The sequence below is a fragment of the Podarcis gaigeae genome (assembly GCF_964106915.1).
Source record: "Podarcis gaigeae genome assembly, chromosome: 16".
Lineage (NCBI taxonomy): Eukaryota > Metazoa > Chordata > Lepidosauria > Squamata > Lacertidae > Podarcis > Podarcis gaigeae.
In genome coordinates this window covers 33,635,508-33,657,938 of record NC_139693.1, presented here as the reverse complement: position 1 = coordinate 33,657,938, position 22,431 = coordinate 33,635,508, and the positions used below count along the sequence as shown (strand labels likewise).

The window sequence follows — 22,431 nt, the reverse complement described above, 5'->3', positions numbered from 1 at the left end:
GTCCACATCTGCTTCCTCTACTGCCTAGCTTTTAATAAGCTTCTTCATGGTATGGGCAGTACCACAATATAACCCAGGGGTAGTCAACCTTTTTATACCTACTGCCCACTAATGCATCTTTCTTGATGGCAAGATTTCCTTACCGCCCACCAGTGCTCGATGGAAGGAGGATTCAGCTTGTGCCATAGAGCCCCCTACTGCCCCACCTAGAATCCTGAAACGCCCACTAGTGGGTGGCAGGGACCAGGTTGGCAACCCCTGATATAACCCTTTACTCAGAGAGCTGGTGGCCTCTTCCTTGTTGGAAGTCTTCAAGAGGAGTGCAGGCAGCCAAATGTCGGGGCTGCTCTGCATTTCCTGTGCAGGAATTTAGGAAGCTACCTTCTACTGGTCAGCCTGAGACTTTCTACATGCAAAGCAGGTGCTCTCCTGCTGAGAAACAGCGCTTCCCAACCCCAACTGCATGGAGAACCTTCATGCGTAGGAAGCCACCTTGTACCAAGTCAGACCACAGGCTCGTCTAACTCAGTATGGTCCTCATGATTTCCAGTCCTACCTGGAGATGCTAGGGAGAGAACCGGGGACCTTCTGCTTTCAAAGCAGTTGTCCCACCACTGAGCCGCAGCCCTTTCTCCTCCATTTTTTTTTTGGGGGGGGGGGTGGGTTGCACTAGCTCGTCTGCAAGGCTCCCTCCAACTCTGATACCAGGGAGATAGTTCCTATAAAACGCCTCCAAAAACCAGCTGTCCCAGTTACCCAAAACGAGAAATGGGTCTATCTCCTGCTGTTCTCCTTCATCCCAGTAATTCTTCCTTTAGCAGTAAAAGTTTAAAAAACACACACGCTAACAGCAGATCAGTAAATGTTTGCGATGTCTTCCAAATGGAGACAGGCTTCTATATTTCTGGATTTTAAAGTAGCCACTCTTCTGAATGCACAGTGAATTTAGAATGCGTTTCCCTTCACTTCTGCCTCCTGCGGCTAAACACACTTCCTTTTTAAAAGCCTTTAGTCTCACGTGCTAACTTAAAAGATTAAAGCTGTCTCTCCATGTTTAATCATCTCTCAGAATGTTTTTTTCGGCCATGTTTAAACAAAACAATGTTAATCAAGGCTGTCATCCTCCTTTTTGTCAATTTGGTGCTAAGTTGGTTCATGAGCGGGGGGGGGGGGGGGGGAGATGAATTCTCCTATCCCAGCCCCACTGATCATGGCCGCTTAAACCTCTTTCATGTTGAGCTGCTGGAACGGCAAGATTAAAAAAACTGGATTCTTATTTCCCCTCCAGAGCTAGTGTTGTAATGTTTTATGAATGAGTTCAGATCATTTATTTGGCTTTTAGCAGCCGGAATGCGGAGGAGTCTTGACGGCAGGACTGTGCATACCACGTGGCTTTTTAAAATATAGATAAAATTATTACTTTTAAGATCGGGCCATTATGCTCCAAAAGGTCTCAACTGTGGCAAAAAAACAACAACAAACAAAGGGAACAACACCTGTTAGACAGGGCCTTCTATATATATCTGCCCAAACCATAAGGATATTAGTCTCAGATGCCTTTCACTCTGGCATGTCCCCAATGCAAATACAGGGTCTCTCTGTTGGTGGTGCCCAAAGTTTGGAAAGCTTTCCCTATGGACATCAGTCAGGCAAGTTTCCAAAGCTCAGGTTAAGTAGAGGAAGCCTCTTTAGCTAGGGACTGAATTGTGTCTACGATCTCAAATGTCAGAATAGGATTATACGAGTCCCAGGCAAGATGTACAGTGGTGCCCCGCAAGACGAATGCCTCGCAAGACGGAAAACCCCCTAGACGAAAGGGTTTTCCGTTTTGGAGGTGCTTCGCAAAACAAATTTCCTATGAGCTTGCTTCGCAAGACGAAAATGTCTTGCGAGTTCCTGCAGGTTTTTTTCCCCTTTCCCCCCCTTTTTCCCAAGCCTCTAAGCCGCTTAACAGCTGATCCACTAAGCCCGCTAAGCCGCTAATGGGCTTGCTTCGCAAGACGAAAAAACCGCTAGACGAAGAGACTCGTGGAACGGATTCTTTTCGTCTTGCGAAGCACCACTCTATAGAGGTCCTGCAAAGTGAATTAACCATTGACAGCCATATTTTCTGTGTTTTATTCATGGGCATAGACACAGGGACACCATTCTGCAAGATTTTTGCAAAATGTCACTGATAGAGGCATTTTGACAAATTTTTTTTTAAGTGGTTCCTAATTTGTTTACTGTTTTGTAATGCTCTTTTGTCTGCCCCCTCACTTTCTCCATTAGTTGGTAGCTAATCTTTGGTCTTAATGGAGTTATGTTTCCTAAAGCAGGAGCCAGCCAATCGGAATAATTGGTTCTGTTCTTGGAAAACTTTTTCTTCTTCTTAACAACAGAGACCTTTTAAAGATTAGCTACGCTTCTTCAGTGTGGCATTTAAAATGACAGCTACTACCATCCAGATTGTGTTCCCTGAGGCTGAGTGTGATAGAACAAGGTACAAAGGACTGCATTCACAATACCAGTGTTAGGGGCTGGGATGCCACCTCTTTGAACATTTTTAAAGCCTGCAGTTAGAAAGTTAGCATATGAGAATGGTAAAATATGCAGGAATGATCGATAAGTAAATTGAACCATGGAAGGAAAAGAAGGGAAGTCAAAGGATATATGGCATTGTGCAAAATGTTCATTTTGAAACGTATAATTTGAAAATTTAATTAAAATTACAATAAAAAAGTTATAATAATAGCAATAACAATATACGCCGCCCATCTGGCTGGGTTTCCCAGCCATTCTGGGCTGCTCCCAACAGAATATTAAAAACACAATAAAACATCAAGCATTAAAAACTTCCCTAAAAAGGGCTGCCTTAGAGCATATGAGGAAGTTTAGGGCGAGGAGTGGGGGTGGGAGTTCTTTTTTTGGAAGAATAGTACCTGTAAGTCTGAAATTGTACAATTCCATACCCTACAACATTTCTCTGATGAAATTAGGGAGGTCCCCTTCTTCTTCTTCTTCTTCTTCTTCTTCTTCCTCCTCCTCCTCCTCCTCCTCCTCCTCCTCCTCCTCCTCCTCCTCTTCCTCTTCCTCTTCCTCTTCCTCTTCCCTGCCCATCTGACTTGGTTGCCCCAGCTACTCTGGGTGCCCTCCAACATATATAAAAACATAATAAAACATTAAACATAAAAAAAAATCTTCAGATGGCTTGGGAGTTTGGGTAACTCCATACCCTCCAACATTTCTCTGTTGAAAATAGGAATTTCCTAAGGTAAAGTGTCACATTCCGGGATAAAATCAGAAACTAGGATGGCTTCTATAAATCTGGGACTGTCCCTGGAAAATAGGGACACTATCAGGGTCTGCAATTCCAACACCTCAATCTGTATAAAAGATAGATCAGCTGGGAATGATGAGAACATTACATACCTGTGTATAAGAAACAGAACAGATACTCCTTGATGTTATTAGAGGGCAGGAAGAATAGGAATGAGCTGGGAAGCTGTGAGCCACACTGAAGCTTCCTTCCAGTTCCCCAAATTTGCCAATAGTTCTGCCACATAGAATCCTTCATCCTCATTTCCCAGCTTTCTCTCCATAATGTTTGCTCTCTACCTGTTTTGAAGCTTTTTCTGAATCAATGAGGACTAGAAAGGTGTTGTTTTTTCCTTACAATGACACCAACACAGTGCAGTGAGGACCAGATTTTGAGCAAAACAACTGCAAATGTGGGACGGCATTGCTGCAGTGTATGTAACCTTGGTGTGCAGCGACCGTTTTGCTTCTGGATTTATTGGGCAGGGAGAATACAGGAGGAGCAAGTTGAGCTAAGAAAGCTTGATTGTAATTTTCTCTCAAGATCAAATTGATTATTTTGAACTGCTTTTGCAGGGCCCCTAAAAGGTGTGGAGCCCATTGTCCGATGCCTACTCTGCCTATCTGGTAATCCGGCATTAAGCCCATGCTGCAGGCCCTCCGTCCTTGAAATGGCAGCAATTCGGCGCTTGTAACTTTGCCCCGATTCCTAGATTCCACTCCTGTTCTGGACTCCCTTTACTCCTCAACTGCAAGGCAGTGGCAGGTTTTGAATTACGTTGCCCCCCGCCCCCAGCCCAGGCACCTGTGTGTTTACTCGCTGGCCCAAATGTTGAGGATGAGCTCAGCTTGTCCCTCCACGTGGCGGAAGAGGAGATGGGTTTGCTTCTTGCCAAAACGTTGTCACGGCATTAGTCAGCATGCCTTGGCATTGAATGTGCACATTGGCAAGCCCTCGCAAGAAGCACCCAGGGTTGGCATTGGCTCTGTGAACAGGTGAAGGGGTCGGCGATATGCTGCTGACTAAGCTTGGTTTTGGATGGCCTCTGTCCGCTCCCCTTCCTCCTCCCATGTTTAAAACCTGTATATCAATGTGTGTGTGTGTGTGTGTGTGTGTGTGTGTGTGTGTGTGTAAAATTGTGAATCCCAAGCTGCGGTAAATTTCCTCAGCAAAAGGGCCTAGTCCTGTGTGTTTTACCCAGTGGGACGTGTGTTTGTGTGTGTGATGGGCAGTCCAAAAGCAGAACCGAAGTCCATCTGCAGCTCCCAGCAAGTGGTATTGAGAGGAGTTCTGCCTCCAGCAAGATGTAGTAGCCAAAATGGCAAGTCGCCATGATGAACCCGGTGGCCCGCCATATGTTGTTGGACTCCGACTCCCATCAGCCCCTGCCAGCTTGGCTGGGAGTCGGGGATGATGGGCATTGCAGTCCAGAAACATCGGTGCCTGTGTGTGTGCATGCGCTTGACCCACTCAATGCTGTTCTGGATTATTGCATTGTGGTTACTGTATTGCCCCCAAAAGGCAGCCCTAAGGAATATGTTACAACAGGAGTCAGCAACCTTTTTCAGCCATGGGGCCATCCACCATCCCTCAGACCATGTGGTGGGGCGGACTATATTTTTAGGGGGGGAAAAGAACGAATTCCTATGCATAGCTGTCAACTTTTCCCTTTTTTAAAGGGAAATTCCCTTATTCCAAATAGGATTCCTCGCAAGAAAAGGGAAAAGTTGACAGCTATGTATCCTATGCCCCACAAATAACCCACAGTTGTGTTTTAAATAATAGCACACATTCTACTCATGTAAAAACACACTGATCAGGCCGGATCTGGCCCCCAAGGCCTTAGGATGCCTACACCTGCGTTAAAGCAAAGAAAACTAAATCCTAGAGTCCTAGAGAACCGAGTTATTAGGTGGCAGACAGGCCATTAGCCTGAGTAAGTTGTCTCCCTCGGGGATCACATCTTGAATGATGTGAAAATAAGGCAAATCGTTGGTTAATTTGACTTTTGCTGAGTGCAAGAGGGAACGTTGTCTACCGTCCACCTGAGGAAGGAAGTGTCCGAGGAAGTGGCTAATTCACCCCCATGATGCATTGTTTGTGTGTGAGCCTGATCTCGCTCAGCTGCTCTGAGGTAAACGCAGCAAAAGCATGGCGTGCACACACACGCACACACCTCTTTAATAACTCTTGAGGTATTTTCTAACACATCATGCCTCATAACTCGTGCCCAGTTCCCTGAGGGCTTTGGGAAACGGGGCTCTGCTCACTTCTGTCACTTGACCCGAACCTGCGGCTCACAGGTTAGGACTGAGCAAATTATAACAGATTCCTATTTGATTCATCAACTGCATTTAAGACAGTTACAAAAATAATAACATAAATGTTCATTATGGAGCTGTTGTGGCAGGAGTGTTGGGTGGTGACTAGGAGACCCGGGTCCAAATCTTTACTCAGTCATGAAGCATGGGCTAATCTCCACCTCACAGCCTTAAGCCAATTTGCAGGATTGTTGTAAAGATAAAATGCAGGGATAGAAGTTTTCACTCTCCTGAACTCGGAGCCTTTTTTGGGGGTGGGGGGACGTTCCTTGATAATATGGAAACCTATGTGTTTTTATTGCTGCTGCTGTTTGGGAGGGGGCTGTGATATTATGCTGCAATGGCTTTTATTTACAATTTTAAATAAATTGTACCATGCCTATCCCTATTGGCCCTTGCAGTGCTAGATATTTATGGGTGATATTCGCTCCTTATCATAGATGGTTATCAGTTATTATAATAGCTGGTTTTGCAGCTATTAATCTCCCCCCCACCTTTTCTCCTCGCTAGGTATGAGGACCCTCAGCGAAGATACGATCAGACTCTTTCTGCAGCAAATTGCCGGCGCCATGAAGGTGCTACACAGCAAAGGGATAATCCACCGGGATCTGAAACCTCAAAACATCCTCCTTTCTTTTGTGGGGGGCAAAAAATCAAACCCCAATAATATTCGCATTAAGATTGGTAAGCCCCTGGAGCTATCCATTGATTTCTTTAAAAAAATTAAAAATGTTTGCTGGTAATGTGTAACAAATATTGTAGTTGAAACTGGTTTTCCAAATATCACAAGTGGAATTCCAAACCAGGCCAAGTAATTGGTTTTAAAAAAAAAAAAGTCATGCATTTTTTTTTATTTTTGTCCGCTTCACTCAGTGGATTGTTCTGGATTTTTATATTGCAGTTCTATGTGAATTTACACAGAAGTATTCAGCTTGCTCTATAGCAAGTGTGTTTGACAGCCGAGTGCAACAATTTCCTCTGTTAAAATATATTCTGTGTTTTGGGGCGATACAAAAACTATCGACTGCGTTCAACAACAGTTGTTTTGGCACACGCAAGTGCGCCTTTGTTGTCACCAAGTGGTGGTCATTCATGTACGTGTACTGTGTTTGTGAGCTGTCATTTATTTTAACCTTGCTCTGTTTTCCTTTCTTTTTGGCTTGTTTTGGTTCTGCGTGTAGCTGATTTTGGATTTGCACGATACCTGCAGAGCAATATGATGGCTGCGACTCTCTGTGGCTCCCCCATGTACATGGTAAGTCCATTCTGGTTATCATTTTGCCCGCAGTAGGGACTATTCTTTATCACTGCAGAATGTGGGGAGTTAAAAATGACCATCCGTTAATGAAGCTTATTGAACGTGAATGTAAGGCTCTGTTCCAATTGGGTCTCTTCTCACTTCCTGTTGTATGATGTTCCCTGCCATGTCCTGTTTTGTATCTCTGCTGCCATGTGCCTTTAAATGCCTGAGTAAAACAAATCAACTCTGCATTTTCCTGTCAAACCACCACAGTGGTGATGAGCGGGGCAAAGTATTACAGCTCCCTGCTAAAGGTGTGGTGTCTCTCTCTTGCTTTGCTTCTGGCAATCTCCCATTTTGTGGAATCGCGAGGAGGTAGAACATAGGGTCTGACCGCTTGGCCACCTGCCTCACTATTGTGTAGGTGGCAATGGCTCTCTAGAGTTTCAGACAAGAATCTTCCCCATCTCTCTCCCAGGGATTGAACCCAGGACTCCCCTCCCCAGTCTTGCCTGTGCTTTGTACCATAGAACTTAATGGAAGCCACTGAGAATCTTAACCTGTGCTTCTCTGCATTGCCCTGTTCCACCCTGTGATTCTTTGCCCTCATTGAGTGTGATGAACTGTGCATGTGTGAGCGATTGATATTCACTGTAAGAATTCTGCACCCTCTGGGCAGCTCCCATTCAAAAGTGGGTCGTGTTGGTGAGGGGCTTTTGCGCACTCCTTTGGCCCTCAGCCAATGCTCAGCTGAACTGATAGCTGGCTCTGGGCCTGTGGGCTGTGCCAGTTGAGTGTGGATTGATGTATTGATTTTAGAATCCTGGTTGTAAACGATGTATCTCCCCATAATGCAAAGGGTTGCTGTTCGGGATCGTAAACCAATCTTCATTGTCGCTGCTGCTTTGTGTGAACACAGGTGGTCTTCTGTTGCTCTGGCCTATTGTGTTTTCTGCTGTTGTGCAGGCAAAAAGCCATAGAGTAGTCTCACTCAGAGGTTAGCTTAGCCAGGGCTCAGCTCCAGGGCCTGTACTCCATGATAAGGCTTGGCTCTGAAATTATCAGTTGGGCTACAATTGTATTTATTTACCTAGACCTGGCTCTCTTTTGTTGTGGAACTCAAGGTGACATGAACTGATTTCAGTGGGGAGGGGTCTCCCACCTAGGCACCAGATGCAAGCCTGCTTAGCTTCAGCAATATTACAGTATAGTGTGCCTTCAGACAATGCTTTGTATTTTTGAAAGGGTGTTTTCTGCCTGCTTTTAGGGTTTATATGCAGCAGCAGCAGAAATTAACTTCAGTTAAATGAATCCTTGCTTGGAGTACACCTTGAATTGAAAGGTATAAAATAAGTATAAAACATATACTTGGTAGGGACGCGGGTGGCGCTGTGGGTTAAACCACAGAGCCTAGGACTTGTCGATCAGAAGGTCGGCGGTTCAAATCCCCGCGACGGGATGAGCTCCGGTTGCTCGGTCCCTGCTCCTGCCAACCTAGCAGTTCGAAAGCACGTCAAAGTGCAAGTTGATAAATAGGTACCACTCCTGCGGGAAGGTAAAGGGCGTTTTCGTGCGCTGCTCTGGTTCGCCAGAAGCAGCTTAGTCATGCTGGCAACATGACCTGGAAGCTGTACGCCGGCTCCCTTGGCCAATAAAGCGAGATGAGCGCCACAACCCCAGAGTCGGTCACGACTAGACCTAATGGTCAGGGGTCCCTTTACCTTTTATATACTTGGTATAAAATAAGAAAGCTTATGTTAAAGGAAGTATATTCTTGATAGGAAAGCATTCTCTAGTCCTAGCTAACAAAGAAGCCATGCTTGCCTCTAAGTACTCAGGAGAGGACAGAAGTGATTGAAATTTGCAGGCACAACATCCCCTCCAGAGTGGAGAAAGCCTACCACTTTACGGGCAAATAGGTTCAGGGGCTTTTCTGCTGGGCCCCATTTGAAGTTGATTTGGGGTGAGGCGATCTGAAAGGGAATCACTTTCTGACTAAAAGCATTCCTTCTGATTCACTCATGAAGGAGCTCCCCCTCTCTACTCTGGATCCTGCCATGTTTTCAGCTAGAGACGGAAGTTTTGATTTTTGTAAAACTGCCCCCTCTCCTTTGGGACTCAGCTGGATTCTTTGCAAAAAAATAAATAAAAAATAGCAATCTAGGAGAACAGGCAATGAAGTCTGAGATTGAAAGCAATCACAAGAAGTCTGTCTCCTTGCTCTCTTTACTTTCCATTTGATGGTGGTGTTTTGCTATGAGACAGAAATACAGCATCCATTTGGTAATGCCTCCAGTTCTATCTCCTGTCATTAATATATAATCCTGTTCCACAGTAATAGTGCTGCCTCTTCTAATGGAAAGACGAGGAAAGAGAGAGACTTGTCTGGTTTGAACAGGATGAATTTTTGGGTGGGCGGAATCTTTTCTCATTGCCATGAGATTGACTACCAAGCTTATGTTGGAAAAGGCAGTTTGTGTATGGATGTTGGGCACTTGATTGCCACCTGAAGAGTCTGCCTTAGGACCTTTACATCTTAAGTAACAGCAAGCCTGGTCTACATCTGAAAGTGCACTTGACAGTCCCAGCTTTCCCGTTACTGTGACATGGTTCACAAGTTCTTGTGTTTCAGTTGGCAGTGAAGTGATGAATTGCATGTGTGAATAGCCTACATCAGGTGTCATGGACTTATCATGACTTGGTTTGTTTGGACAATGCCTTGGTCTTGAATGCTTCCTCCTTCCTCCTTCCACTCTCCAATCTCCCTCCTCTTGCTTTTCCTGGCTCACAAGAGCTACAGTTGATTTCTCTGTGTATATGAATCGGGCAAACCAAACAGTGGTGTCCAGTTCTGACTTGGTTTGCAGCACTCATGGTTTGTGTGAATCGGACATAATGACAAGCAGTGGTTACGGTGGACCTGGAAGTGAGGCTGGGTATCGGAGCATTCGAGTGGAGGAAGAATGTGAGTGACTTCAAGGAATGGCCCGAATGACTCAAACCATGGCTTGGTCATGACATCCGAACCTGGCCCTGCTTTTTCATAAATCCAATTTGCACATCAAGCTGCAAATCACCAGGTGTACATTAATAAAATCACAAACACACCAAGCATCATATATGTGCATGATGTGTGTGTAAATCCAGCCTCTGTGTACGATGAACACATTCTCAAAACTTCAAGTTTGCCCTCACGTGTTAACAAAATGCTAACTTTTTACACACACACACACACACACACACACACACACACACATATCCACATATCCATGCCTAGCTTGCCACCCTGTGGTGTGATCTTTAGCTCAGCCCTGGGGAGAGATGAATTCTTGTTCCATTATGCACTGCCTCAGAAAGGGAGAGGTTCCTTGGGGTCTGTCGCTGCTGCTGCTTCTGCCAAGGCCTCATTTTCAAAGGATAGCCTTTGATGGCTTCTAATTCTTCTCTCTGGCCTCTTTGTTGATATGACTAGGTTGCCTGCAGAGTGTTTGCTAAGATTGCAAAGATCAGTAGGGGGAGGAAGTCCTGGCGAAGGACCAAGCTTAGGGGATGCAGCCAACGGCTTGTTTGTATGAGGTTAGCAAACATGCAATAGCAGCTTGGTGCGCAGCCCAAATAAAGAATAACGGGAATCGAGTCACAGCAACTCTTTACGTGTGTGCTTTAGTTTCATGTGGAGGTTGAAAAGAAAACAGTTCACAATCTTCCCACACAACTCTTGTCCCTCTGTTCCAGCTAATAAGAGACCATAGCTCAGTGGTGCAACTTCTGTTTCTTGTGCAAAAGATCCCAGGTTCAGTTCCTGCCATCTCCCAAGTTTTTGCTTCCTTGCTTTTATAGGATTAGGTAGTAGATGATGGGGGAGACTCCCTGTCTTAAACCCTAGAGAGATGCTGCCAGCATGAGCAGACAATACCGGACTACCTTAGGTGGTGTCAGCTGGGCTAGACCAGTTCGTTGTGTTTAATGCTCTGCTCCCAAGCAAAAATCAAATCAAATCTGGTTTTCAGATTAGCCTTTCCCACAGCATTGTTCTGCCAAGGAACTTCTAATAAGGCAAATAAAAACCCGGCACAGCTGCACACAGGAGATCCCTGCAGGTAACCTGGCAAATGAGCAGTTGCCGTTGACGTCTAATTCACCGAGGGCATTAGATAGACCCGTCATCATGGCTCTCAGTGTGAATCAAGACCTAATCGCTGCATACATGGTAAAAGGCTGCCGTGTTAGAATGGACTGTTCCATTTTGCATTGCAGGTGGAGGCAGCAAACTCCCAAGTTTCTTCTTTAAGGCATTTAAACGTCTCCATCTTCTTCCGAGGAGCTCCGAGCATGGCTGTGAAGATAAATTGGCACTATGAGGGATGCAAGGCTAAGGGAGGGAGAGAAGGAGAGAATGGCTGAAGGGCTCCTGGCTGATGACCAAACTAGATGTGCTGTGTAAAACAAAGGGTTAGATAGGCTCCAACATCATACACATTTCGTCTAAGGTGAAAAACTTTTTATTTCTGCAGGCTTTCCCATAAGGAAAGGGTTGGCATGCAGGCAGTATCTGATTGCTTTTAGGAAAAATGTTTCTGTTCATTTTATTCTGTTGCAGGCTACTGAGCTTGCTATTGTTTTCCTATGGCCCTCCTGGTGTTGCTGGGCCTTAGCTCCCCTTTGCCTTGATGGCTGGCCAATGAGGGGTTGAAGTTCTATGCAGATGTGCCCACAGGTTCCTCACCCTAGATTAGTGTCAATTGTACAAATGTTGGAAATGGAAGCACTGGCTTATGGTGGGAATAAAATGGTGGACTTCTTGGAGCTCCTTGGGACAAGGGTGGAATAAAAGTGTAAGAAATACAGTGGTACCTCCGGTTGCGAACAGGATCCATTCCAGAGGTCCGGCCGCATCCCAAGGAATTCGCAACCGGAGGACCACTTCTGCGCATGCGTGCGGGGTGAAACCTGGAAAAATACTTCCGGGTTTGCCATGTTCACATCCTGAAGCTTATGTATCTAGAGGGATACATCCAGACTCTATAAGGAAGGATACCGCCCACCCACGCTTAGAAAAAAACCCACTGCAGCTTTTGTTCCACTCTTTCTCACAGCCAAATTTGCTTGGATCTTGTTTGAATGGGGAATATGCATGGGAGGAATTGCAAAGAGATTATTCAGGGGGAGATGGGGAGTTCTGTAATAAATATTGGGCCCCATCCCTCCCTGTTATTATGTGTGATCAGGACAAGTCTAGGTTTATGCCGACTAGTCTGTTTACCCTCATCTGGTGCAGCCCTAAAGCAGGGAGCTGACTGTGGGTTTTTCACTGCCAAGGCCTAGGGGTGATTGCCAGACTTTGGGGAGCTTTCTCTGCCATTCCTGGAAGCTGTCCTCACACTCTCCTTTGTAGTAGGCCATATTCTTGGGAAGCTTGTTGTAGATTGTCATTCAGGCTGTGAAGTCTGGTGTTACCTGTCCTGGCTTGATTCTTTTGTTCACCTGGGTGGCAGGTGGTAAAAGATGTTGCTGTTTTTCAAACATGTGTGCACATTGGTTTTAGTTTTTTAGGGGAGAAGTTTGCTTAGTGTGATGACTTATGTGTGTGTGCAATAGAACAGGGTCAGCAACCTTTTTCAGCCGTGGGCCAGTCCACCGTCCCTCAGACCATGTGGTGGGCCGGGCTATATTTTGAAAAAAGGAAAAAAAATGAACAAATTCCTATGCCCCACAAATAACCCAGAGATGCATTTTAAATAAAAGCACACATTCTACTCATGTAAAAACACGCTGATTCCCAGACCGTTCGCAGGCTGGACTGAGAAGGCGATTGGGCCACATCCGGCCCCCGGGCCTTAGGTTGCCGACCCCTGCAATAGAACATGAGTTAGCCCATGCGATGACCTCCAAATGTTGTTAAACTGCAACTCCCATCAGCCCCAGCTAGCATAGCCCAATGGCCAGGGATGATGGGAGTTGTAGTCCAGCATCATCTGGAAAGCACTGTGTTGGCTACCCTTGTAATATAGAATGCAGATACATATGGATGCAAGTACTTATGACAAGAGCGAAAATAGGCTTTATTTCACCCAGGTCAAAGACCCAATTTGGCACCCACATTTGCGTACACACATACAGAGGCTGGGAGCATTAGTAACGCCCCTTTGGAGGCTTCACCTGGGACAAAAACCCTGGCTAGCATCCCCTGCCTCCCGCAGCTGCAATAGAACATGCAAATAGAATATGCAAATGTGTATTATATATTCTCACAAACAGAAACATGCATGCATGAGAAGGGCATGGACCCCCCCCCCCCCCAGTCTCCAGCAGGTCAGGAGATAAGGTGTTAGTTTATTTATCTCATTAAAGCAAAATCACGCCTGAATTAACCAGATTAGAGTTATGAAATAACCTTCTCCATGCCTGTATAACTACATCGTTCTAAGCTGTGAACAAAATCTCTAACCTCTTTTGTGGAATCTTGGCCTCTGTGTGTGTGTGTGTGTGTGTGTGTGTGTGTGCGTGCGTGCATGCTGGTTGGAAAGGGAGACTCCAAAGGGACTCACTTTCTTTCACAGTTACCAAGAAAAAGGTTTAAAAAATAAAATAAATCGGAAGCTGAGGCATTAAAACAAAGTGTAATATTCCCTTTCTTCTCCTATTGCAGGCCCCAGAAGTCATTATGTCCCAACACTACGACGCCAAAGCTGACCTGTGGAGTATTGGCACCATCATTTACCAGTGTCTGACTGGAAAAGCCCCCTTCCAGGTGAGTTACCTTTGTGGTTTAGTTTCATGGCTGCCCATTAGGCCTTCTGGATTGCTCACCTGCCTCTCCCCGGAGGTTGTTTTCGTTGAAAAAAAAAATTCTGGCCTCCAACTTGAGCATCATCCATGTCACATGGGGAGAAACTTTGGGTTTGGCCTTCTGAGGGACGCAAGCAGGTCTGTTGCAAATGCCACAAGTCTCGGTGGATGGTAGCACTGTTTTTCTTCCTTCATTTTATTTACTCTGTTTATTGAATCTGTATGCCGCCCTGGACGATTCTTCCCTTGCTGTACTTGAAGAAAAATGGAACCAAGTATGAGGAGATTGGGGTCAAGTAGCTGCAATTAGGGACACGGGTGGCACTGTGTGTTAAACCACAGAGCCTAGGGCTTGCTGATCAGAAGGTCGGCGGTTCGAATCCCTGCGACGGGGTGAGCTCCCGTTGCTCGGTCCCTGCTCCTGCCAACCTAGCAGTTCGAAAGCACGTCAAAGTGCAAGTAGATAAATAGGTACCGCTCCGGCGGGAAGGTAAACGGTGTTTCCGTGCACTGCTCTGGTTCGCCAGAAGCGGCTTAGTCATGCTGGCCACATGAACCAGAAGCTGTACTCCGGCTCCCTCGGCCAATAAAGCGAGATGAGCGCCGCAACCCCAGAGTCGGTCACGACTGGACCTAATGGTCAGGGGTCCCTAGCTGCAATTAGTGCCTGTTTCCCAGTTTGCAGCTGTCTGGGCAGGCCATTGGTCTGAGGGGAAGCTTCTTTGGGGATTAGCAACTGTATGGGGTAGACCAGTGGTTGGCTCAGTTCGGGGGCGGCTCCTGGGCTGTTTAAACAACCCCCGTGGGCAGCAGGTTGCCGATCCCTGGGGTAGACTATAGAGCTTCCTGCCCAGGTAGGAGGCTCCATCCGCTCTGCAAGGACTGAAACAGGACACTTTCTCTCGCCCACTCTAGACTTCTAATGCCATCCTCCTCCGCACCATTTTGGGAGAAAAGGTTTTAGAAAGCCTTTTCCCATTTAAAATATGTTCACATCTCCTCTGGATAATGCAGCTTTCCAGAGTGACTTGCATCAGAATATAAAAATACAAAATGAAAACGAGCAAACCCTAAAATCAATACCAGCTCCTCCTCTGCTCTCTGAGCCCAACCGCTTTCCCCTCAGATGTAGCAACAGTGGAATGAATCAGTAGGTAAGAAAAGTAGAGGGGGAAATCCCAAATGCTGCCACAGTTAAAGCCTGTCTCTGGTAGCCACCCACCTGTTTCTGAAGACAGGTTCCTTTTGATGTCCTCAGCAGGTTCCTACAGGAGAAGGCAAGCCTTCTGATAACCTAGCCTTGGGCATTGGAGCTTTTGTAGGTCAACAGCAACACTGCCCAGAAACAAACCAGAAGTACCGAGTAATATCTCTTAAGTAGTTTAGTAATCTGTTCAATACAGAGGGCCAGCCCAACCATTAGGCAAAATGAGGCAGCTGCCTTAGGCAGTTGATTTTGGATGTTCGTTGCTTAAATTTATTTTTACTGCCAGGAAGTGGGAGAGGCACTTGTGAATTTTCTGCCTCAGTTGCCAAAATAACTAGACTGGCTTTAACCCATGTGACATTGGCTTTTCTGCCTCTCTTAAGGTTTTGGGCTGTTCCACCAAGGTCTGCCTAACAATCTGTCCACTGTGTTCTGGATGTTTTCGAAAGGCAATGCTTGATTTTGCAATCAGATTATGCTCAGCTTTATGCTTGCATACTGTAGCTGACTTTACCAAGCTAACTTATCACCGCGTTAACCAGGAAGTGTTACCCATTCTGCTCTGAGAGACTTAAGAATGGGTGTAGCAAGTATTATTTTGAGCATGGCAAGTTCAACCTCGGGGATAATTGCTGTACTGCCGAGCATGGAAAAGAGCAGGAAATCTGCCTGATGGTGTCCTAAGCACTTGGAAAGAGCATCAAGACTACCTGCTGTGTTTTTTGAGACTCTGTGCAAGAGGGATGAGCCATCTTTCCCCCTGCCTTCTAGTACCCCAGCTGAGGAGGGCAGGGGCTTCTTGTCCCCCCCATCGCTTCAAGCTCTGAGCATGGCGTAACATTGAGCACATCCTTTGCCCCTTTGTCTGCAGGCTGTGCGTGTGGCAAGCATACATTTTGGCTGGATCCCAAGGCCAGCTAAGATTTGTGGACCTCCCAAAGTTTCAGCTTCAGCAAGCAAGCAAGTGATACCAGCTGCCAGTATGATTGCCACACACACAAAGGACCTGGCTATGAAGGATAAAACTGATTTGGCAAGCTTACTAGAAAATCTAGCATGGTGGCAACCATGTTGTAACATTCAGTACTTTTTAAAAAGCTGCTTCCTCCCTTAGATGATTTTCCCCCAATGCTCCTTTTTTGTGGTGGGCAAAGCTCAAATAGTGATCACAAACAAGGCTTAACTTTTCTAGTCTCCTTGTCTGTGTGTTCGTAACCCCAGGTTTTACAAAGATGCTTGGGGTGTACATATTTAAATGTGCTGTCTCCTACCATTCCCAGCTCCACCCTGCCCCGGGATTGCTCTTTATATCTTGATCGTGAGAGAGGTCATCTGGAGCAGGAGGGAGAGGAGGAAGTGGGATTTTGTGTGGTTTTTCTTCAATTGTTTTTGTTAATTAAGTAGTAAAATGAGTTGCAAGGGCCCCCTGGAGCATTCTAAAGATAACAGGAGTTCTTCAAAGGTCTTCCTAAACAAATATTCTTTTTTAAAAAATAAAGAAGTAGTGCAGTCAGGTTTTTGCAGACCTTGAAGATGTTTTGACTTGCACAACAGCAGTTCTCTTCCAGCCTTGATAAACTAGAATTGGAGTTTTGCGTTTTCACATATGGGCGTGATTTTTAATAATAACCGAGAGGTGTCTGGGACTTTGGGGTCTGATATAATAATTAATTTGGGAGAACCAGATTAATTAGGCCCATTCTTAAGTGGTGATGCAACTTCCAGCCAGACCACTTTTTGATGTCTTTCCTTTCCTAGGTCAGTGACTTCCCTTCTCTCCTTTCTAAGGCGAGATTTACATTTAGAGACTTCCTGGTTCGTACTCTTAATCCCACTTGCTACACCAGCTCAGTATGTTCAAGTAATGGCAACAGGTGCCGATTGGGACAGAAAGCAGGGGAGACCAACCGTAGTTGAGGCCTGACCCAACTAACTCCAGCTTTGGCCTCATCCTTCTCCCTGCCACATTCTACAAGGACAATGCTGAAACAGCAGGAGGAAACTGATAAGCAGTCCTGTCCCCTTGAACTGCTTATAAGAAGAAGGGCAGGCAGGCGGGGGCTGGCTAAGGGTAGAATGAGGTTGATAGGTGAGTGGCCCCCACAGCCTCCACTGTGCACCATCCTTGGTGAGCTCTTGGAACAGCTCCGTGTGAATATAACACACGATGGTTCTTGTTATGACAGGTCATTTTTTCTACTGTTAAGCTGCTTTATGTTTACGCATCGCTCCATTGGTCCATCGCTGGCATTCCTTTTTGCCCAGGGCATTTGGAGTAGGTGTAGGCCCGTGGGTTGATAATCCTTCAATCTGTGTCAACACAGTTGGTGTCTGGAGTTGTGCTGATTAGACAAAACAGAAAACAGAAAGGGTGCAGGGTTGGGCCAACTCTAAATTCTGTGCAAAGAATAAGTGAAAGTGAAGTAAAGGGGTTAGTAATAATGCAAAGCTGATAGGTTTGCATGCTCCCGAACGTCCTCAGTTTGCGTCTTTATGTGGTTACATTTTCTTACTTACTTTTATGCAAACATGCATACACAAAAATATATTTTTTTAAAAAAACAAGCAGACCCCACAATCGACACTGAAAAGCACAAAACACTCATTATTCTGAGAATTGCACATCCAGATTCCTCATCTTGATTTACCATTCCGGAATAATTTATTTATCATTCCAGAATAATAATACATTGAGAGTCTATCCTGGCTAACAAAAAAAAAGGGGGGGGTAAATATTATGGGCATAAACTTCAGTTGTTTCCTTTATAAAGTTATTTTGTATATTATGCCTTTCCTGAGCTTTTATATAATGCTTGAGCTTCGTCATGTAGAACGATCCCCGTCTGTTTCTTCTGTCCAAATCTTACCCAGAACCGTGTCCATTTTTGGCAATCTCTCATCGCTTAATTAGCCACTCTTGATTATAGGAGTAATTGTTCTGACCCCACAGTGGAAAGCAGCGATCTTGACAGCTAATAAAAGGGTTTGAAACAAGTTAATCCAGCAGCCCGTTGAAAATGGTTGTCTAAAAAGTTCAGCAAAGATGGTCAGTTGATCACGGGAGCAAAGCAAAAAACCCAGATTGAGAGACTGTGTCCCTTCGATTAGCAGGTGTTGGGGGACAAGCAGATGGTGGCAGTGGGGTTGGGGGCTTATTAAAGCTTCTTGGGAACACTGCTTAGTCCACAGGTCACCAACGCAGCACCACGTTGTTCCTGGACCGGTACCTCAGACTCTTAGCTCTCCTAGAAAGAAAATTATGGAAGGAAATGTACATTTACTTTCTAAGTAATTTCTGTGAAATGAGAGTGGTGTTGGCGCCTTGTATATTTTTCCTGGTGCTGAGGAATGCTTCCTGTTATGACAATAGTTTGTGTGTGTGATTTCTCAGTAGCCAGGACCAGCTGGATATAGCTGATTTTCCATGTTAAGCCTAAGGTTGTCAGGGGTGGCTATCCCTCTATTTTTTTTTAATTATGCCATGCTCCCCCCCAGCAGCCATTTTGTGACTGGCACCCCCAGCTCACTCTCAAAATTCAAAATGTGCCCACTGGTCCAAAATGGTTGGTGACTCCTGGCTTAGCCAGGTTTTCCTTGAAATGGGAAGCTGCAGTAGATGTACTTTAAGACTGCGAGCAGGCAGGGCTTTCTTTAAGTTCTCAAGGGAGAACCTGCAAAATTCCCTTTTTGAAACTCCCCCCTCCTAATCTTAAGGATCAATAGGGAAATGTATTTGTATCTCGTTACATCCAGCACCCTCTGTAATGAGAGAAAGATTCCTTGCTCTCAAATGGTTCTCCTTGCATTTGAGCTGGCACAAGGCTTCCTGGTGCCTTGCAGTGATGTCTGGCAGGTGCAATATGTGTGCACAAGGATCCAGTTATCAGGGGGGGGTGGGAACGGCAGCAGCATGGCCTTTGCAAAACCATTGCAAGGGTGTGCCTGGCTTTTTGAAAGCCTGTTGTGTAAGTTGTGAGGGGCGAGTTGCAGCTGTCATTATACTTCCAACGCATATGAAACCTGCTGGGAGTATTTTTCCATCTGAATGGATGTGAGCTGATAGTCCGTCTCTCTTTAAGCCCAAATTTTAAATCAGCTAGAATAAATGTGTCCCTTCTCTCTCCCACCTACCCAAGCAAGGCTCAGCCAAAGCCAACTGTGACATTTTAAGTACAGGAGAGGCTCTCACGACTGATAATCAGCGGTTGAAAGAAGTACCTCACTTTAATAATTAATAAATAAATAAATAAATAAATAAATAAATAAATTGTTTATATCCCAGCCATGCGGCTGGGTTTCCCCAGCCACTCTGGGCGGCTTCCAACAGAATATTAAAAACATCAAACATTAAAAACTTCCCTAAACAGGGCTGCCTTCAGATGTCTTCTAAAAGTCAGATAGTTGCTTATTTCCTTGACATCTGATGAGAGGGCGTTCCACAGGGCACCACTACCGAGAAGGCCCTCTGCCTGGTTCCCTGTAACCTCGCTTCTCGTAGGGAGGGAACCACCAGAAGGCCCTCGGAGCTGGACCTCCGTGTCCGGGCAGGATGATGAGGGTGGAGATGCTCCTTCAGGTATACTGGACCGAGTACCATGGCTGCTACTGAAAATGGTCTCCATGAGCCACATCCTCCTGCTCTCCCTGTAACATCTGCATCCACCCAGTTATTCTTTATTTAATGTCATCAGGTTGGGGTGTTTCCATGCTCTGTTGGCAGCTGACAATGTGAAGCAGTGACAGCAAAAGGCACACATAGATTCCACATTAATGGAAAGAGAGAAAAGAACATAGTCTGCTACGTTATAATGTGTAGCATGGTCTCTCCCCCCCCCCACCCTGTTTTTTTAAATAAAGGAACACACTTCCATACTTGTGCTGCATGACACCCAGCAGGTTTACCTCCTCCACCCCCCCCACATCCTAAATAATAGCCAGATGTCTGACAGGTCATTTTATTTTAATTTTAATGAGCTTTTTGTGCTCACCAGTGTCTCTAAATTAAAACAATGGACCCTAACAGAGGGATGAGATTAATGGGATCCATAATCCTTGTAAACAGATTGGATGACAGTTTATTGAGTTGTTAATTCAGTTCCTGACCCTGCCCCCCCCCAAAAAAGGCATGCCACTGAAGGGCTTTTTAATGACGATGAAGAATGGAAGCATAGTTAATATACTCATTCTAATATTTGTGTAGACATATAAGCCACGTTTCTTGTCTTACACACTGACTCCTTAATATCACTGGTTTTGCAGTTATGATTGGCCAACCCTGGCATATTAGGGTGCAGGAGTTGGAAATACTGGAGTATGTACAGAGAGACAGAAGAAATTAATCTGTCTTGCCCCTAAAGCTTGTCTTTCATTTTGAAATTTATTTAATTTATATCCCTCTCTCCAATAACCTCAGGAAAATGTAATCTATTTTTATTCTCTGAATAAACCTGTGAGACAAGCTATGCTAAGTCCTGTGAATTTCAGGGCTGACTGGAGATGAATAACAACAACAACAACAACAACAACAACAACAATAGATAATTAATTATTATTTATGCCCCGCCCATCTGACTGGGTTTCCCCAGCCACTCTCGGTGGCTACCAACAGAATATGATAAAACATTAAACATTAAAAACTTCCCTAAACAGGCCTGCCTTAACTCTGCTATCCTCTGGTATCCTCAGTACACAACTCAGGATCAGTTTGGAAAATCCTTCAAAGCAATGCCAGGATTTTTACACAGCCTGCCTCCTGCTCCCCTCTTGCAGATTTGTTCTTCTGTTTCTTGGTTGCAATAACCATAGTTTTTTGCAGTGACCATCTGAGTTGGGCAAACTTAAGATAGTGTTAACTTCCAAACTAGGGTTTGGAGCAGGGATGAGAAAGAAACCTGCATATCGATGGTCAGGGATGATGGGAGTTGTAGTCCAAAAAAATACATGAAGGGCATCAGGATCTCCATCCCTAGTGCATGGACTGTCACAGCGCAGTCCTGGTTTACTCCAGAAGCAAATTCCACTATATTGAATGGGGCTTACCCTCTAGTAAGTGTGCTTTAGGATTGCAGCCTCAATGACTCTTGGCAGTAGTGATTGCCTCCGATTCCCAGCACTGGATTTGGGGGTTAGCACTAAGCATAAGTTGCCATATTTTGAACTTCGTGACAATGTGTGGTTTTTGCAGCCTGGAGTTGGAGGAGAGAACCCACTTGCGAGGGGAGTGGAAGAGAGTGAGATCATGCAATTGAATTGACTGTCCCATTCTTCAGGCTTTCCTTAATTGAGCTTTAGCTTCTCACCCAGCCAAGCGGCTCAGGTCATGTTTTGTAATGGTGGGTGCTGTTCTGTGGTGTTGGGTGAACACTTTACAAGCATTTGCTGCTATTATTGTGGAGCCAGCTGCCCAACCAGTCTCTGGCTTGGTTGCAGCAGCAACAGCTTCCACCTGTTTTCTCCCCCCCCCCCTCTCATTTTGTGTTTTGAACTCTCTCAATCTCCTTTTTGGTTTGCAAGCATTTAGCTTCACAAGAGTGTCTTGTTTTGAAAAAAGATGGTGTTCGGGGTCCCTGGCTCAGGCTGCACTTGACGATAGTGCTAGCTGCCAAGGGGGCAATATTCTGGGCATGGAGGTAGATTGTGTCCTGGTAAATTGTATTTTTAACATCAACTATTATCCCCCTTTCACATGTGGCTCTTAGTCAGTTAATGCTCTTGTCTTCTAGAGTTGGTATATTTATGCTTCCCCTTTTTTGTTTTCATGTATTTTTGCTCTCATGTATTTGACGAAGTCCAAAGTCTTTATGATATTTTTGTTAATAATCGCATAAAAAGTAGCATTAATACAGCTGAAGCTTAAGGTTCATAATTATGTAAGAAAAGATAAGTATATGGGTTTTTTTCTCTTTTTTTGTGTACATGATTGAAATTTCAATTTACTTTAAGAGATGTACTATATATATGTAATGGATTGTAAGACTATTAATAAAGCTTGTTACATGTTTTTAAAAAAGGAGATCGTTTGTGCGAGATAGATGATGATAGATAGATAGATAGATAGATAGATAGATAGATAGATAGATGATAGATAGATAGATAGATAGATGATAGATAGATAGATAGATGATAGATAGATAGATAGATGATAGATAGTTAGATAGGGTTCCAGATGACTGTATGAATTTGCTGATCACCCTTCTTCTCTTTCCCCCCCTCCTTCACAGGCAAGCAGCCCTCAAGACCTTCGGCTCTTCTATGAGAAAAACAAGATGCTCATGCCCAAGTAAGCATTCTTTTGGTGCTGCTATTCCCTGCTTTCTCTCTCCCTCGAACTTCACTGCCACTTGCTCGACTCTTCTCAACACCTGTCCCCTTGTGCTCTCAGCTGGGCATGTTTAGAAATAACTTGGCAACCTGCCTCCTCCGTCTGTTAGCCTGGAATGACAGAGCCCAGAGGCTGGCAAGCTGAAACTTGGTTACCTCGGTTGACCCCGTCCAGGAGCACAAAAACAATCCAAGCAGATTCTTTTTCGCATTTGCTTCTTTCTTTTTGAGGGAGGGAGGAGGCTTGGGCAGCTTT

General features: G+C 45.1%; 1 protein-coding gene across 1 annotated transcript in view; it reads left to right on the top strand.

Annotated features, from left to right (window-relative positions):
* Positions 1 to 22,431, top strand: part of ULK1 (unc-51 like autophagy activating kinase 1) — a 106,121-nt gene that overhangs the window by 30,028 nt on the left and 53,662 nt on the right. Inside the window, exons 6-9 of the mRNA XM_083717009.1 lie at positions 6,130 to 6,303; positions 6,801 to 6,874; positions 13,509 to 13,610; positions 22,076 to 22,134. Of these exons, the coding sequence (XP_083573135.1) occupies positions 6,130 to 6,303; positions 6,801 to 6,874; positions 13,509 to 13,610; positions 22,076 to 22,134 (409 nt within the window). The remainder of the gene's footprint in view (positions 1 to 6,129; positions 6,304 to 6,800; positions 6,875 to 13,508; positions 13,611 to 22,075; positions 22,135 to 22,431) is intronic.